The following is a 19,506-nucleotide window of genomic DNA, read 5'->3' on the forward strand; positions in this document are numbered from 1 at the left end:
TCTGTCTTGGCTTTTTCTACGATTGGCCATGACTTGACTTTTCCCACAACTATTCCATTTTCAATTCGTTGATTTTTGAATGAAAATAGAATAGTTGTGGGAAAAGTCAAGCCATGGCCAATTGTAGAAAAAGCTGAGACAGATTGTCCAATTAAGTGGGCATCAAGTCAAGGTTAATTTTACCCCTTCATTGCCGTTGTTACTGTCTCCAACTTATGCTACACTTCTCATGCATCTATTGTATAATTTATATATTTAGAATCAGCGTAAAAATACGATTCTTTTGATGTAACTGTTGGCATGAAAATTCCATTTTTTAGAGTTTCGGTTACTAATGAGCCAGGTCACTCCTTACTACAGTTCGTTACCACGAACTGTTTGAAACACACCGCTGTCTCAGTTTCAAGGGTCATAAGTTTTCATTAACTTTTAAATATCACGCCTGCAAATTATGAGTAAAAATTTGCCGTCATTTATATTTTACCGCGTCATTACCTATGCCAAGCTTTGTGTCAAATTTGAGATGAATTCTTTATTCTTTTCTGTGCTGACTGAAGTTTTCAGGGACAAAATAGCATTTTCCTCGCACTGGTGAATAACAACAAACATTATCCAGTTGCTTTGTTTCGGAAGCTGAAATAAAACTTGGCTGGCATGAAGATATTGATGAAAAATTCTCTTACGAGTAAATTCTGTTTCGTTAGTATTCTTCTTCAAATGCTCTTTGGGGGGCTCAATCAGCACCCCTAAACAGTATATCAGTCTATTTTCGAATATAAAGAATTTAACTTATCTAAGAGCTGGAGAAAGGGACGGAGCAAGAACAAAAGCTGTTCGGCTACTGTTCCAAAAACTGCAAGCAGCTGATCAAATGATGGGTCTTCCCCAAGTTGCAAACATTGAAAGAGGTTTCTCCTGTAACAAAAGTAAAACTTGAATTCCTTGTACATTTCTTTTTTTGGCTTGATTAGAAACTTTGCACCTAAGCATAGATTAAGGATTTAAAGACTGCTGGTATCATACCAAACAAACTGTATCCCTTGGTATGATCATATATAGAAAATTCATATAAGTTGTAAAATATATAGAAATATATTTATAAAAATATAAAATATACAGAAAATACAAAGAAAAAAGTATATAAATATGCAAAATATAAATGAATTATATATGATAAATCTTAAATATGAAACATGTGGAAATTCTTTAAAAGTGGCTTAATTTTAATATACAAAAATACTAACTTGTAAAATTCAGCATATTTATTTTATCACTGACTTTCGTTTTCTAAGTATTACAAATTAAATTAAGTAATTGTAATGCAACATTTTAAGCGATTATTTGCCCAAAACGTTGCTGGTGGTTTTACTATCATAGTAGATACAATCAGGCCTTAAAAGTCACGTAAATAAATTAAAATACAAAATATTAACTTGTAAAATGTACCATATTTAATCTTTCTGTTTCGTTCATGTTTTATATCATGCTTCGTTTAAAGCACTTGTAGCATGAGAGACCCTCTACAGCAAAAAGTCAGAAGGAGTGAGAAATTTTATTGTAGGAGGAGAGGACCGGACACATTCCAGGAGGCGGATCATCTTTGCAAATAGGCTTATGTTAGAGGAGTAACCTATTTGCCTACTTGGACGCACTTTCAAAGGAGCCAATAAGTAATTCAGACTAAATAAAATTTATTGATAAAAGACCTAAAATTGAATTGGCCTACCATGACAATACAAGAAGAAATCCTTGAAAACTAGGACGGATCTATGTCCTATGCGAAGAGGAAGAACAACTCTTTTAGTGTATATTCTACTTTAATGGTTTGTATCATGGAATAGCAATTGTATATATTTGAGTTTTTGGCTGTTTATTCTCCTTCTTCTACGTACAGGACATAGATCCGTTTTTGTTTTCAAGTACTTATCTATGTATTGTCACGTTAGGTCAGTTCAGCGTTAAAAGAAAAATAAAAGAAGAATAAACTACAACAACTACTAACAACACACGGCAGCACCAAGCAGCCTGAGGCCAACACAACTACACAGGCTCCTCCTACATCCCAATCTATTTAAATTTTTCCTCTTGTGCACCATCCCAAGAAGTTCCCATTTTCCTTATATCTCTCTGTACGACATCCTTTCACCCCATACGAGGACGAACAGCTTTCTGTTTAGCCTTAGACAGCTGGCCGAAAAGGACAATGTTTGGCAACCTGTCATCCTTCATCCGCAGAACATGCCCTAGCCATCTTAACCTTTCTCTTTTTATAGCTCTAGAAAGCAGTATTGAGCCACACTTTTCAAACAGCCTACTGACTGAAATACGGTCAGTCAGTCGAGTACCCAAAACAATCCGTAGGCAATTTCTCTCGAAAACATGTGGCAAACCTTCCTCCGTCTTCCGGAGCACCCAAGCTTTAGAAACATTTTTGACCACTGTCATCACTTTAGCTTCCAATATTCTAATCTTGATTCGTAGACTTATCTTCCTTTTCTTCCAAACTTTAACTTAGAAAAAAACACCCTGAGTCTTGGCTATTCTGCTTCTAACATCTTCACTGCGTTCATCGTCTTTACTAATAATATAAGAAAGGTGAGTGAAGCTGTTCACTTGATCAATCTTCTCGTTACCCAACTTCACCTTTTCATCTTCACTTATTCCTGGCCTTTGCCATTTAGTCTTGTTAATATTAATTTACAAACCTATTCTAGCACCCTGAGCTGGCAAAATCACTAAAAGTTCATTCATTTTGCTCACACTTTCATCTAGGATGCTTAAATCATCAGTGTAATCTAAGTCCATGAAAGTTTTTCTTCCCCATTTGATTCCATGTCTTCCAATTCCCTTTCCTGTACTCCTTAAGACAAAGTCCATCAAGATGACCCATATAAACGGGGATAGAACACATCCCTGCTTAACTCCTGATTTCATACAAAATCAGAAACTAATCTCGTTTCCTACCTTAACCACAGAAGTGTTATTCTCGTACATAGCCCTAATGATTTTTATTTATTTGTCTGGTATAATACACAAGGATAAATATTTTTGTTGACAGGGCTTGTCAACATGCCCAAGTTATATCAGTTTACATCTGTTCAAGGGGGTGGTGATATAATCTTTGGAATTTATAAGAACAACATTAAAAGCTCATTGACAAACCGTTCAATAGTTTGAACGTTTGAGTAATTCTAGCCTACACAATAGAAGTTGTTGTCTCTTTTTTCCCATTCTTGTTGCTAAGGAAACTCAAATTTGCCTACAAATCTGGTCATACTAAGCCTATATGCATTTATGTCCTTTTTTTCAAAGTCAAGGTTACTTAGTGTTTATTTGTTCTGGTAAATAATACGACTATTGTTTCAAAGTCCATAAATAATTTCCCAGATAAGATTTTTTCTTTCTTGTGCTAATGTAAATACTATTCTTTTATCTTATAGACGAGTGTGCATCTTTCCAAAAAAAGCCGTCTGACAACTTCATCCTATCTGTAAAGATAAAAGCTGAAATAATACAAGCAAAATTTATGCATGGCTCTCAAGGTATTCACAATTGAACTCTGCAAAATGATTTCCGTACTAAAGTAGAAATTACGTTACCTTTGTTAAATGTTAATTCAAATGTTATGAATTTTTCAACTGAAGTAAATTGAAAACGCCACTGTTACGCCTAAATGTCGCATCTGACGTTTTCAGACTTCTGAAATTACTGCCAAAAACCGTTTTCTAGGCTGCTATCAAAGGAAGGATCAAAGGAAGAAGACGAATAAAAATCCAATTTTTGTTCACATAACTATGAAACTACGACATACATACTGCAAAAATCAAACTTCAAGCAGTAAATGATCTAATATATTGATGGAACACAATGTGTATCTTTAAAAGTTTATCGAAACTTTAGAGGGGGTGTATTTTTCAACATCTAGGGGGATGCAAATTTGTCATTATATTACACTTTTTCAATGAAAATACCACAAAAGACATTTACAATTAAACTAACTACGTCACAAAAGATATTTTTCAAAATCTAAGTGAGGGGATCTTGGGATATACAGTCCCCCTTCTAGTTGACACAACTGGTTCCTTTCTGGGAAATTTTCCGGCAGCACTCAATTTAGGATAAAAAAAAAGGGCCAGTTAGTGACTCTCAATTCAGCTGTAGTACCTTCTTACGGGTTGGACAGTTCGGCTTTCAACTTCTCTACTATTAGTACTACTTGGGCTTAAGACATTTTTTACAGTTTAATAAAACTGAGCATCGCTTGTGGCTTCTTATTGTTCTTACTACGCCATTTCAAGTCGTATATTTACAATTTCTAGTGGTCTATTATTCAGCCTAGTTACCTTAAACCTAAATTAGGGAGATACAACTTAAAGAGAGAGAAAATTATTAAGAATTTCACGGAAAGAGATGAATCCAGAAGCCATATGATCAGCTGATTGAAGATAAAGTGCATACAGAAGTACCATTCAAAGTCAACTTTGAAGTACTGCACAAATGTGCACGTTTGTTTTAAAAATTGGACACATCAAAGCGCCACAAACGGACGTGGTCAGCGGAAGAACTAGCGTTGGAGCTTTTCAACCATTCTATTGCATGAACGACCAGTCGTCGGTAAAAATTCGTCATTGCGCACGCAAAGGAGGAGCCAAGGAGAAATGGGCGACACATGATGTATCCAGAAACTCTTCAATGGAGAAGACAGGAACGCATATTACTGTGTATATACCTTTGCTGTAATCAATTGTAAAGACGATGAACAGAATTGGCATGTAAACAGCTAAGAAATGAACATGTCGTAAATTTTCTTAAAGTATATAGAAACGTTCTAAGTTGGCAGAATTTCAGGATACGATATCTTTAAATAAAAGTAGAAGCACGTTCAATTCTTTATGACTAGCTTTAGCACGCTTTTTTTGTAAGACTAGTTCACCTTTCCAAAGTTATGTGTACTTAAAAATTATGTATTCAGTAAACAGTGAAGTCAAATTGCCAACAAGAATAAGTTGCTTTTTGGCAACCACTAAGAGTGAAGTAAAATCGCCAACAAGAATAAGTTGCCTTTTGGCAATCGCAAACAAGAATAAGTTGCCTTTTGGCAACCCATAAGAGTGAAGTCAAATCGCCAACAAGAATAAGTTGCCTTTTGGCAACCCATAAGAGTGAAGTCAAATTGCCAACAAGAATAAGTTGCCTTTTGGCAACCCATAAGAGTGAAGTCAAATCGCCAACAAGAATAAGTTGCCTTTTGGCAACCCACAAGAGTGAAGTCAAATCGCCAACAGTGACGCCGTCCCCTAAGAGTGAAGTCAAATCGCCAACAGTGACGCCATCCGCTAAGAGTGAAGTCAAATTGCCAATAAGAATAAGTTACCTTTTGGGGTTTAAAGAGGAATTTCCCCAAGATGCAATTATTTAATTTGGAAATAATGTAAAAAATTTATCAAGTGATTTATTCACTTTCGTCCCCGGCCAAATTGTGTAAAAAAGGAGAAACTTAACAATGTTTTTCCCTTTCAAAGTCCATTGAAGCGTAGAAACAGAAAAATGTTGCATACAATACATATACGAAATTATGTAAAATGAATAGCTAAATAACTCAAAGCCTTATCAAAATATACCCACCAAAGGTTCAGTCATAACTCCTTCAATTTTCTTTCTAACCATAACTGTAAACTGTGCAAACAATGTTCTCATGATAAACTCTCCAGATTTCAATTCGTGGTCTATAGTTATTCCCGTGGGGAAATTCACTCTTTCTTTTCGGCCACCCCATGGCAGTAATGAGGGTACAGTTGTTAATACTTCTTCGGCATTTGACTGACCTAAATAAAGATTAATAAATTATAACTCTTTCTTAAATAAGAGGCATGCCTTTTTTTTATTTTGGTTAGGTTTGGCTAGGGTAGTTTTGAGCCTTAAATATCTCAGTTTGAGCTTAGACAAGCTTTTCAATTTTATATATCTATTCTTAGATAAGTTTCATTTAATGGTATACTGAGTATGTTTACTTGGGTAACGTTGTGAAAAAAAGAAGTGGTCACACGAAAGGTATAAAAAATGTAACACCAAACCCAACAGTGTTTTCACTCCATCCCCTAAGAGTGGAGTAAAATTGCCAATAAGAATAAATTACCTTTTGGGGTTCAAAGAGGAATTTCCCCAAGATGCAATTGTTTAATTTGGAAATAATGTAAAAAATTTATCAAGTGATTTATTCCCTTTCGTCCCCAGCCAAATTGTGTAAAAAAGGAGAAACTTAACAATGCTTGTTAATGTATGGACGCAAATAAAGTCAAAACTTAGGGCATTTAATACAAAGCTGCAGAAGATAATTAAGGCACAAAGAACGAAAATTAAAGGAAAAAAATATTGTACATAATTAACAAACAAAATATGGCGTAACGCTCATTATGGCGCAACACTCATTAACGAAGTGTTTCGATCTCCCTCATCCTGCACATTATGAAATAACAGCCTAGATGATTTGTGTAGGTTCTCATCAAAACTGAATCCCAAGAAACTACTACTATAACTACTATCAAATCAATGCATGACTAAGCCGCCTGAGGCCAGCGCAACTGCGCAAGCTCCTCCACCCCAACCTATTCAAAGCTTAACTCGTTAATGCTTCCCTGAAGTTCCAGTTCCCTGTAAATCTTACATTGCTATTTTTTCCTGACGATTTAGAGACAACCCACTTTTCGTTCGGCCCCAGATTGATGGCCAAAAATCTTTGACGGCCACGTCCACACTTTGGCTATCTATCATCCTTCATACGTAAAATACGGCCAAGCCATCTTAACCTCTCTTTTATTATAGCCGTAGAAAGTTGGATCGACCCATACTTTTCGTAAAGACACTTGCCCATTACCTAAGACCCCCCTTTTATCTTAGAAATATCTCTTTTGTACGTTCATTGAATAGAGGCTTTTTTGGAATTCTTCTTGAAAAAAGGAAAAAAAAATGCCCCTCCATTCATTAAGATATCAGAACCCCCATGTTGCAAATCAACTTAATCTGTGAAAAATAATTCCAAAGAATCGTTTTCAAGGTTATTTCTTATGGGGAGTGTGGGAACTTAGGAATACATTTTCGTTTTCTAAGCTCGCACTGGGATAGCGTCTGCTCTTTTGTTTCTTCTATTTCTTCTTCCTTCTATTTTTTGTCTTTTACTTTTTGTTTTCTTGATTAACCTTCTTTTTTCTGAAGATATTTGTGTTACTTTGTGTCTTTTTTCAGTTACTTATTTATTAAACTTATTTATTTATTAAACTATGTCTGCTCTCCGGTGTCTAGAGGGGAAATTGTCTTATAACTATTTGTATTAATGAACATTTACTTTACTTATCAATTCCAAATGATTTTGAATCATTTCCAATTAGTCCGACACTCTTTCAGGCAATTACGAAATGCTTCATTACCCAACTGTAATTAGTCACTAGCCTAATGCTTCATTAGCCTAAGTCTATTTTAAATCAAGTTAATTTTTGAATTGGATATTTACTTTTCGTTAAAAAGCTTTTTAGTAAAGGTTCGGAATTCTGAAGGTTCGTAAAGTAGTAGTAAATCAACAAGATAATCATACCCTGCATTATACTCATAGTTTCAGTTCCCCAGAGGGGACTCTGAACATCGTCACAAACGTCAAGGGAATTTCAATTTTATGCAGGGGGGCAGGAGACAAAAACCCATTGACCCTTAAAATATAGTTTACGCTACATGGACTTTCAAATTCCCAAGGCGGAGCTACTTTTTGTCTCAATTAGCCCTGAATCTTCAACAGAAGGTAACCTCTCGAAAGAGATACCAATGCGCATTTACTTTTAAATTAGTTTAGACAAAATAGGTCAAAACCTTGGCTTATTTCGACGTCTGTGTATACGTTGAACGTTTAGATCACACTACAAGTATATATGAACAATAGCAGGAAGTCTTATACTCTCCATTAAAGAATGTTGACACTTATTACGCCTTCGCGCAAGCGCAATGACAAATGTTTAGCGTATTACGACGGGCTACACATTTACTTATTCTGTGGTAGCAAACATAACTATTGCCGTGACGCAAAGGGATTTTCCCTTTCCGAGCGTTTAAATATGTATGATTTCTGAAGAAACTTTTCGCTACTGTTTATACCGAGTTGTCGATTAAAACTGTCATGAATTATGCAGCATGAACAACATGCCACCAACTACGGTTCATTGCAGAAAAGCGGTAGAGGTCCAACCTCTGCCATTATTACAGAAATTATCTCCTAATCGAACGATAAATATGATATTATAGTTATTATAGGTATGATATCAAGGCTACACATAATTCTAGCCTGGGGCCCAATAAAATGGTTTCCCCTTGGCCTTGAGCCAAAGCCGTCACTGTGAGCTAATGTGGAGTTTTTATACTCTCCGTTAAAGAAGACTATCTCAATCTGTTCTACCAAGCTTTCTCTTCTTTGAGCATTATTTGGCTTTCGAATGGAAAGCTCCATTTAAGCAAGCAAGAGAACAGCTGGCAGTTTCAACCTGAAGTTTGACTATAGTCCAATAGCGCACTAAATGTGCAACTGTTCCTAGGCCACACAGCCAAAATATTATCATAAAAAAAAGAGATAAATTTAGAGTTCTAAAAAAGTAGCTTCTTTCCATGGGTTCAAAAGTGCTGCCATCTACTTTAACAAGCCATTTCTTTTTGTGATTTTTGCTGCATTTGTGGTTTCATTTCTGTTTCTGTGTTTGATTCTCAACCACATGTGTCTCCTAAATTTAGTAGTTCCCTCCTTGCTAAAGAAATTAGAGATTTTCCTTTGCTTCTTTTTCAGAAGGGATATACGAAATTAAGAGCATGGTAAGAAAAAACAGTTTTTGAACTAAAAGAGACTAAATTGTCTTTTTAACGATGGTTTATGTTCCTTGAGAAGCTGATGAGTATAGGCTGGATTCCTTTTCTTACAATAATTTCATGGTACACTTTTTTTTTAACAAACGTGCACCATTCCAAAATTTGGGGAGCTAAGAACGTCTTTGGTTGTTGAGCGAAGACCTGACGCGTTGCAAAAAAAAACAAGCTAAAGGCAAAAAGTGTGCCCAGTGCCCTTTACAGAAAAGTCATGTTGCACCAAAGTTACGCAAAGATTTCCGATTTCTATAACTGGGCAACCAAAGTGCGTGAAAGGCCTTCCGATGTTGCCCCCCCCCCCCTTCCCAGCAAAGTTTTAGTACAAAATAAGACAATTTGCAAATTATTTGAAAGGAAATATGGAGGGATTTTTAATCTGCATGATTAGAGGACCAAAGTGGGGTCAAGTTCTATCGAAAATGCATCCCCTTCCCCTGCTTTTTTGTACAAGGTTTGGACCTTTTCTTTATCTAGAATAACGAACGATTTCAAATTCAGCATAACTAGAGGCAAAATACAAGGCCGTGGACTCCCTAAAAACCCCTCAAGCTCATCCTGACTTTTTTTTTTAGAATCGCGTGCATTTTATTCTTTGCTTGAAAAAGGATCAAGCAGGTGTTTAGTTCATATTGGAGGATCCAGAAAGTAGATCCATGGCCCATCAACAATCTCCCCACTCTTCTCGCCGCTGACTTTCTCGCAGAAGGGTAGGAATATTGCACCTTATTTGAACTAGAATAACACAAGTATTTTCAATCGTTATAATTTGCAAATTAAAGTGGGCACTACACCCCTCCAATACGCAGCCAATTTTTTAGCAAAAGGCAACCAGAATTGGGCAAGAAGGCTTAATCTGTATGACTTGATGGCCAAAGTGGGCCCCTGGCTCCTCACCCTTCCTAGAGTGTCTGAAGAGAACTCCCCTCTCACTGCAAGATTTTTTTATGTATGATCAAAAACACAAAATGACCTCTTCGGCTTTCTAACACCACATTCAATCACCAAATTTTCCAGAGAGGAAGACAGGTATTTTTCCATCTAAACAGTTTCAAAATTACAGGACAAGTGCCGTGGGCCAGTGGGACGATTTAATGGATATTTCCCTGGGAGTGACGACAATGAGATAAGAATAACGATTTCCATATGTATATTTCCCTTCTTTGACCTCCAATCTGCTTTAAACTTGTGACGAAAACAATTGCGGGCCAGAGGACAGAGTGGATGGTTTTTCAGGGGCATTCACCACCTCTGAACCCCCATAAATTTCGCACTAAAGTATTTACAACCAAGCAGTCATTCATTATGAAACATTAGATCGTAGAACTTTACAGTCAAGGGGCCAGCAGGTTTCAAATTTTCCTTACTCGGGGAGTTCTGGTCTTATTACAAAGAGCAATATCTAAGTGAGAATTGTAAAACTTGTTTCTCTTCATGGACGATACATTCTCTTCTCGGATACATTTTTGGGAAGGAAAACTTGTCTTTAAGCACGTGGTTAGGCAGCAATTAAAAGTATCAATGAAACGCTATGATGTGATTTGTCAAGTTCAATGTTTATGTGACAATCACTGTGTGATACACATAGAATCAAATTCTTTTACACGTCAACTAGATACAAAACAATTAGCAGGCGTTACATTTTGAGACAGTGTAACATAACCTTGGCTTGTATACGCTGGAATTTTAGGAATAATAGCATAGATAGTTTAGCGCATAGATAGTTATATAAGAGCATAAGATAATTTTGAATAATAAGATAGAATAATAGACATAAAGATATAATATAGAAAGATAGAATATAGACATAAGATAGAATAATAGCATAGATAGTTTTGAGGCCAAGTAGTAACGCACTGGCTTTTATACATGGTACATTCTATAACTAATTGTATCGATTAAATATCAGAGAATAAAATTCGTTTTAAAGATACAGGGTATTTTTGAGTCCATTTTTAAGGAATATGTTTACTTTCTTTTTCTAAAAAGAAATTCTTCTTGAGATGCACCATTTTTAATTTTTTGAGGGGTTGACAACTACATCATTCAATTGATAATGAAGAAACAAAATCATGGCTTTCTACTCGAAACGCTTTTATAAGCAAAAGCCAACAAAAAGTTACTGCGACGCTTCACGTTTCCTTATAAACGTAAATCTAATTTTACGTACCTTTCGTAAATTTACGGTATTCTTTTTCAGTTGTGTTTGTGCCATGGGGAAGGGGTGCATGACTTACGGATTCTCATTTAAAATTTGTTGTAGTCATGTAAATGTTACCGTGAATGTCTGAAATTGGTGAATGTCGAAATTCACCGGTAAATGTCCAAAATACTTGTTTTTTTGGATTTAGTCTGCGTTGCCAGTCAACTTTTTCAGTTTTATGCAAGGTTTGATGGTGGCAGGTTACATTAGGTTGGTTTAGGTTAGATTAGGATTTTAATTCACTTCTAAGATTTATAACTTAATTAAATATAACTTAACTTTAAATTTTACCGTCAAAGCTTGCATAAGACTGAAAAACCTGATTCACAAAACTAATCGAATCCAAACAGAGAAAAGAGAATTTCGGACATTCACCGGTGAATATCGACATAAGCTAGATTTCGGACATTCACAGTAACATAAATCGCTGAGTTCGGTAAGGAAACAAATTGACTGTATAAGAATGCGCATATTTCGAAACCATACTCTAATTTTTGAGCTTTTATTGGTTATTTTCGGTTAAGTTATAGGTAGTTTAACATTAAAAGGCTACTTCATTGTACACTTTACAGAGATAGACAAAACTTACTCAGTAAATTAGTAAGTGTACAACTCCAAAAGAACTTATTTACTCAGTAGTGAAAATCAAAATAACAAAACTCATCAATTATTTCAAAAATATATATTGCAAATTAAATTTTCAAACAGCACACATTTTACATCAAGGCCATAATTCTACCCTTATGATACCTACTTATGAGAACTAAAGATTTGAGAAAGATAAATAAACCTTGTTATGTTTTCCAAGGTGTTTATAATGTTATTCCAACGACTTCCAATATTCAAAGGCAGAACAAAATTTATACCCCAAAATATGCAATAAATACGACCGGTGCATTGCAATATGTTGTGGTGCAATAGGAAAATAAAAAAAAAGATTGAAAGGCTTTCAAAAATTGTGATATTACGACTCAACCGTTATTTTCCCAGACATGACTAAGGACTAAGCACCATGATCAAAGATTTATTTTAGAAGACCAAGACACAATTTTCAAGTTTCAAGCCCTTGGCTCATTTTGGCATTTGAGACCTGGTGACATATTTAGCTCTAAGAGGGTCTGTAAAAAACTGATGGCTGGACGACCAGCCTCCATCCCAGCGTCTACCATAACTCCTGAGCCTGCCACACGGCTCTAAATTCGACTTGATGGTGGATAACAAGGTTTCCTGTGGCATCCGGCTCACTTAAGACCGTTGACAGTGAGGTTTTACTAATACCAAGATTTAGCTACTACTAAGTTGAGCCAATCAGAATTTTTCATAGAATTTTTCAGCCAATCAAAACTTCTACAAAAATTCTCATTGGCTCAGATTAGTACAGGCTAAATCCCAGCATTAGTAAAATTTCATGGTGAACAGGCCTTTACTCAGTAATGGCAGCGGGAGAAACCTAAGGCAAAGCTTCAAAATCGCGTCATATGACGCGATTTTGGTTACCTAACCAAATCACAAGAGATGTCTGCATCTGATGACATTTAATATAAGCTACCACTATCTAGCTCTACTGCGGTGGGTACCATTGCTGACACTTTTAGACTGTCCAACTTTCTGAATATAACGAAGACATTCATAGTAGAAAACGCCCAGATCTCGGACACCCAGCACTTTGAACGGCCAGATTTCGGAGCCACCAAAGTAGTACCGACACCACCATTGTGTCAAATATATGCATGTTTTTAAGGTGACTAGATGCTCTTTCTAATAGGTGTCCTCAGAAGAAGAAAAGTGGCTAAAGTAGAAAAAATATGAGCTTGTCTGCACTGCCTTGGTTTGGTGAAGCTTGATGGAACGTAGCTTCGCTGCACTCCCATACATCCTACCTGTTTCATCCTCGTGTATTATATATCCACTCTCTATATTGTAAAAGTAAATTGGTAAAAATTCCATCTGGATTACAGTTAAAGCCAAGCGAAACAGAAAAGTATACAAACGCGAAATAAAAAAAGGCGAGTCACTTATTTACGACGATAATTTCTAAAAAGAACTGATGAAACGACAAGATATCGCGATTAAAGCAAACATTACCATTAATAGTTACATCATCTATTTCTTCAACGGATTCAACAGCTCCTTCAACAGGGATATATCCGTCTTCAGGCACTGGAGTTGCAGCAAGCTCACAGTTGTCGCTTAAGGTAATACTGTCTGACTCAGCTGATATTCCATCAGGTTGGTCTGTAAGAAACAAAAGCAATAAGTGGCTAAAATATAAAAATCCAACAAACAGAAAAAAATTACCTGTGTTGGGAGCAGCAAAGAAATAAAAATTTGCGTAGTAATACAATTCTTTCATTTAAAAAGAAAAGGAAAAGATCCTCCTGAACCATTGCTGGCGCAAAGGGCGTCGAGTCGACGGTTCAGCTGGTGAGTGTTTTTTACAGGGACAAGTAGCAAGCTTGTCTTTCATTTTAGCAATCTTAATTTCAACATTTTAATAAGTATACTTGCACACAAAGAAAGGACTCCCCCTAACATTGTCCCAATGGACCCTCTCTGGAAAATTTTCAAGTAAAAGCTAATATGAGATAAGATAATATTTACTTTCAAAAGACTATCACAAGCTCTAAGAGCCGAATTCGCTTTATATATCACGTAAAAGTAAAGAAAACAAAATTTCAAATTATAACATTAAGTCAACTTAACACACTCAACATGTTACATTAAGTCAAATAAACAGTCAACACGTTAAAATCAAAAAAGTTTAAATTAAAAAGGCAAAATCATCAAAGATAAAGGGCGAATCGGAAAGCTTGACAATTGCTGAAGGGGTTAAAATACAAAAACATTACAAATAAACAAAACAAAAACGGCAAAAGATGAGAGGGGGAACATTTGTGGCGATAGAACATCAACAGGAAGAGAGACGAAGGAATTAATTTTGTTAAGGGTAGAATCACGAATGATTATTAAGATGCTCGAGAATAAAGGGTATAAAACCTTCACGAAACCTGTCTATAACAGCATAGATCGGACAGTAATTTTGGATTGCTAAGGAGGCTGACCGGGATAGTCGGGGTCTAATGGGATTGTGAAATTCAGGGAGTAAGTCCTCAGTACGGGATTAGAAATGACTGATTTAGCGAAACACAAGCACATTTTTTTCCTCCTTTCTTTTGAGGTGGTAATGCGTGCAGCTTTAAGGAGGAACGCTTATTGAATTTTGCTTTTGGACCGACTCAAGTTAGTCACTAAATTCACTTGAAAGTTGCGAATGCGAGACCAGATATGCATATTCCAATAGCGGCTTGACAAAGGATAAGTAAACACAGAGAGAATGTATCTTAGGAAAATTATATTTGTGCAGGCAGATCAAACATGGATAGTGAAACATTTGCTTGTTTAACAATGTTGGAAACATGCGTGTCCCACTTAAGATCATTAGAAATTGTGACACCAAGGAGTTTAACATGTTTCACGAGCATATAGATTCTTAGATTCATCCGATCATTGGGTCAGGATTTCATCGGGGTCACTTTTAATATTCCTATGACATACTTTAAGGATCGACAAGTCATCCACATATTTCTATCTTTGGGGGAATTCCTTGCCAATATCGCTAATCATGACACGAAATAAGAGTGGTCACAACAAAAATGCTATTTACTAGTATTTACCACTCCTTTAAAAACCCTCTCCACTAGAAAATTAATCTGATTGTACCCTCTTCTTCTTTTTTATTTGGATTATTAATTAAAAAAATTAACTGATTGCATCCTCTTCTCCTTCTTATTTGGGTTTTTATTTAGAAGTTTTCACATGCGGGTTGCTGCAGCTAAGATCGAATTTTCAGCCCCGCATTACAAAGCTGAGATCAATACCACTGCGCCACTAGAGAACTGATTGCCTCCTAATGTTCAGACTCACATGCGTTGTGGCTGTTCTTAATGTCCAAACATATCCAATTTGGATAAGCATTCAAACACAATATGCTGATAGAATAAGCCACAGACTCTTTGTCCCCAATATCAGTCAAATGCCCGACAGAGTACTAGCTGATTTTCTTTTATTTTTTTATGGGGGCCATTTCAGAACTCTAAAATAGGCAATGGCAGTTAACATTCTTCTATGTGATTTTAATTATTAAGATGGTCAACTGACAAAAAAGGTTAATTACTGTACGCAAAAACGCGCTTTTCTTTTTCTTCCGAAACTTGTGATCAACAAAATTACTGGTTGGAGACATTATTCAGATGGTCGTGTCTTTGACCAGCTTAAATTTTAGTCCAACTTAGTTTGTATTCCTAAATATTTACTTAAATACGAACTTACATCCCGCAGCTTTGCGAAAGATCGAAAATGCCACGAGAAAAGCGACTCTCAGGAAAGAATGGAACAATGCGCGCTGGTTATCATAGACCTAGCAAGTGGAGGAACTAGGGAGCCAATACCCTTTCCGGGTAAAATATGGGCCCCTCCCCCGACAACTTAGTGATATTCCTTAAGATCTTTGAAAAAGGTAAGTTTTTTTGGCACCAGCTACCCCCGCCCAAGAAATGGGAGCTTTACGCCGATTGAGCCAGATACTAAAATACCCACAAATTTCAGCGTATTTTGTCAGAAAAATTTCTCATTAGGTCACTATGGTCATTTTTAGTTCGGCGAACTCTCCTGCCTCCCTCTGCTCACGAATACTGACCTATTTTACCCTATGAAATTTGTTTTACTGATAAAATTTACTTGTTTAACCCTATATTACCCATTTGCCCAAGATAACTTTGTTTTGCCCGATAGAAATAAATATTTTGAGAAAGAGGGCGATATGTATGCAGAGAGGACAGAATCAAATGATTTTATAATCAAAAGCTCCAAAACTTACATTCCCATAGCATGTGGAGATTTGAATTACTCCTACTCCTTTTTGGTAAGGAAATTTTTCTCTTTGGCACAGTCGGCTTTGAGTCACTTTTATCCAAACTGAACGGGGCCAGATCATTGAAAGACAAACTTATTCTTGGGAAACTAAAGGGCATAGAAGAACGTGAATCATCACTCGAGTCTGAACCTTTACGCCTTATCCATTTGGGGCTATAATCTCTCAGATGGTTCATTCTAAATTCAGTGATAATAATAAAACTGTACACTGAATATCATCATGGCAAGCAAATTGAGTAGCCTATAGTTTTATTCAAAACTAGAATCCATATATATAAATATAAAGGCTACTTTTCCAAAACAAAATCCCACGAGAAACTTTGGGAGAGAACTAAACTACAAGGAACTCTAACAAAGGGAATCCTTAAAAAAAGCACTTATAATGACTCTTACTTGGCGTGTGATACTGATTTGATCCCGGCGTTTGAAAAAAAAGCATCTTCTTATCAGTTCTTATGCAAAGTCATGAATAAGGTGACAGATAAGGTTCGGTTTCATAACCTAGCGTTAAGAAAACAGTCATTTTTAGGAAACTAATTAATAGCAGGATTTATGCTTCTTCAACGAATTTTATTACATCCCTACACTGTACCTAATATGGGTAGATGACCTCATCCTAAGAGGTAACATCGTAATCTGGATATAATTTTGACAGATTATGCAAACAAACTATTACAATGTAACGCATTTGTTTACATATTCATGTTCTATTGTACTTCCTTTTCTCATGGTTATAACAGTAGCTAAAGAGCAATTCACGGCTGATAGTAGTCGGGATTAAAAGACTTGTAGATTATTATTTCATGAATGTACCTAATGACGGGATCCGGGAACTGTTGAGACATAGACTAACTTTAGAAATCGGCTTTATAACTTGAAATTCCCCGTACTATAGGGGAATAATATTCCAGGAAGCGAACAGATTGCAAGAGAAATGATTATTTTACTACCCGACTCAGAAAAACTTGCTAATTCCAAATATACAAAGTTTGTTCATTGCAGAAATTCGCGTTTCCATATATGGGCGAACAAAAACAAAAATTGATGTCTAGAAAAAGGGCAATTGTGAAAATCCTTTTCATTTGAGCGTAAAACTAAAACTTAGTTTTTTTTAGGTTGAGGTTGATAAAAGGATGGGAAATTTGTGCTCCCGTGTAAAGGCGTATAACAACACAATTGATATTTAGAATAGGATATTAAATCACAGTGATTGTGAAAATCACCTTTATTTGAACGCAAAACTAAAAATAAGGTTTTTTAAGGTTGGGGTTGAATTAAGGAGGTTTCATTCATGTTTCCAACAACAAAATTGCTATCGAAAATAGGGTTCTATATCATAATGATTATGAAAGTCACCTTTATTTGAAAGTACAATTAAAAGTTTCATTTATCATTATAGGTTGAAGGATGAACAGGCTATATAGCAAACTACTCTTAAACTTTAAATCGTCGATGTGAATTGTATATTTGCAAAAAAGAAGCAGTTGAAGAGTCAGGAAAGCCTGATTTGATAGAGAAAGGTGCAGTCTCGGCGAACGAAGTAAGTCGATCAATGAAGCGTGAAGAAGTCACAGCAGTCATTGAAGCAGGCAGGCAGGTCTAGCTACACAAACAAGAAATCTATTGAACAGTACTTGTCATTGTCGTCGCAGGGGAAACAAAGTCAGACACGAGAATTTTCTCGTTTATATGGAAACTTCAATTTCCAATCCGATTGTCTCTTACGCTCTACGCCAGTTACCCCTGACATAAGGAAGAAGAAAGAAGACCGTTTCAATGTTAAAACGAGAGATTTTGAAATACACTAAGAGAGGTTTGTGGAAAGAGAATTGACAACTGGTCAAGAGTAGCAATGACAAAAATTCTTGCTGCTACTGCCGATTTGCACGCTGCTGATGTAGTTTGCCATAAATCCCGCTACTCAAACTTTCTAACCGAAAGTAACATCCCCAACAAGTACAGCGGGATTCCTTCACAGTCTGGAAAACGAAAATCTCGTCGACCTTATAACTTGAATCAGAACGAAGCGTTCGAGGAAGTTGTCAAGTTTTTCCAGACTAACGATGATGATAAACTAACACTGTTTGATCTAGTTAGCAAGATGAACGAGCTCATGGGTGACTCAGAGGATTCTTCTGGATATATTGAAAGATGCATGAGAAAGAAGATACGAGAGAGATTAGGCGAAAGTGCAGTATTTACATAGGTAAACGGCAGACAGAACATCATTACGCCAAGAGCCACGGTTCATGACATTCTCCACGAGTATTACTTTAAAGCCAAAAAAAAAAATTAACGTAGAACTGGAAAAGGAAGGTATTGTCCGAGCTGCAGTAGCTATCATCAAAAGTGATGCCAAAGGTATTAAACAACACATGCATGTATATCTTAATTCTGGAAACCTCGGGAAAAACAAACGACATCAAATACCTACCTTCATCTTTGCGGCTTTTTCTCCATACTCTGTTCGTAGGAGACAGAACAGACAGGAGGGTTGCGTCAATAGGTCAGTGCACGTTACAAGTCGTCGACCAAAGGCAATCGGACCACCTCTTCAGATTGGATTACCTGTCCTGTTGCATCATGAGTTTAAGCTGCCTCTTTTTAAGTGGCATACTTTGTGCTATGGGTGTCAGATCATTATATTACAAGACGAAGCTCTTGGAGCGTAAGATTTCGGTATCTGACAGCACAAACATTGAAGAACTGAAAGGAACTTCTTTCATACAGCACATAGCTGGTAACGTCGGTCACAGCGTTCGAACCCTTGATGGTAACGACACTTTTCACGGCATGGGCATTATTGTTTCCCTGACGCCACTGTTGAGGTCTTGAACAGTACCTGAGAGGAAAAAGTTTGCAAAGTCAAGGCAGATAACTAAACCGAACCGAATTCCCATTAAGTATCTCAGACAGACACTGCGACAAACTAACCTTCTGTACAATCCGCTACCACGAGCTTCGATTCTGGATCCGTCAAAATATTGCAACTTGCTACAAAATATGTCAAAAATTTTTCCTGCACCCTCACCTAGAGCTTTGAGCGAGCTGTATGTTGATACGTAGCCAGGTTCTTACACAGAGAAAGCCTCCATCCTCTTCATACCCATGATAGATATGAAACCAAGTGATCCCATTTGTATATACTTCACAATCAGCTTCGTTTGCGAACAGTGTTCCAGATACGGTGCTACTCCAGTACTGACTTTCGATCAGTCCCTTTACTGAAGAGCTCTTACCATTATTGCTGCCGATACGGATGCACTTCTTGTCAGAAAAAGCATCCTGCGACTGGGTGGCTTCCACACACTCATGAGTAACGTTGGGGCCGTTGGACAGATTATGGAAGGATCTGGACTTCAAGACATGTTGGAAATAATATACAATCGGATTTGAAGTTGAATATTCCGAATAAACGGGGGATTCTCGCCTCTGACTTTGCTTCTCCTGCGATAACGATGACAAGTACTATCCAATAG

General features: G+C 36.5%; 1 protein-coding gene across 3 annotated transcripts in view; it reads right to left on the reverse strand.

Moving 5' to 3' along the window:
* Positions 1-19,506, reverse strand: part of LOC136037259 (protein furry homolog-like) — a 195,141-nt gene that overhangs the window by 5,793 nt on the left and 169,842 nt on the right. Inside the window, exons 1-4 of one of the 3 annotated variants that reach the window (XM_065719892.1) lie at positions 15,972-16,430; positions 13,181-13,330; positions 5,626-5,825; positions 80-915 (exon numbers count right to left, since the gene is read on the reverse strand). In XM_065719892.1, the coding sequence (XP_065575964.1) occupies positions 868-915; positions 5,626-5,825; positions 13,181-13,330; positions 15,972-16,203 (630 nt within the window). In that variant the 5' untranslated portion in view covers positions 16,204-16,430 and the 3' untranslated portion in view covers positions 80-867. Of the gene's footprint in view, positions 1-79; positions 916-5,625; positions 5,826-13,180; positions 13,331-15,971; positions 16,432-19,506 lie in introns of those variants that run through there. The other 2 variants (XM_065719891.1, XM_065719893.1) reach the window with 2 other exon arrangements.

Source organism: Artemia franciscana, chromosome 16 (genome assembly GCF_032884065.1).
Source record: "Artemia franciscana chromosome 16, ASM3288406v1, whole genome shotgun sequence".
Lineage (NCBI taxonomy): Eukaryota > Metazoa > Arthropoda > Branchiopoda > Anostraca > Artemiidae > Artemia > Artemia franciscana.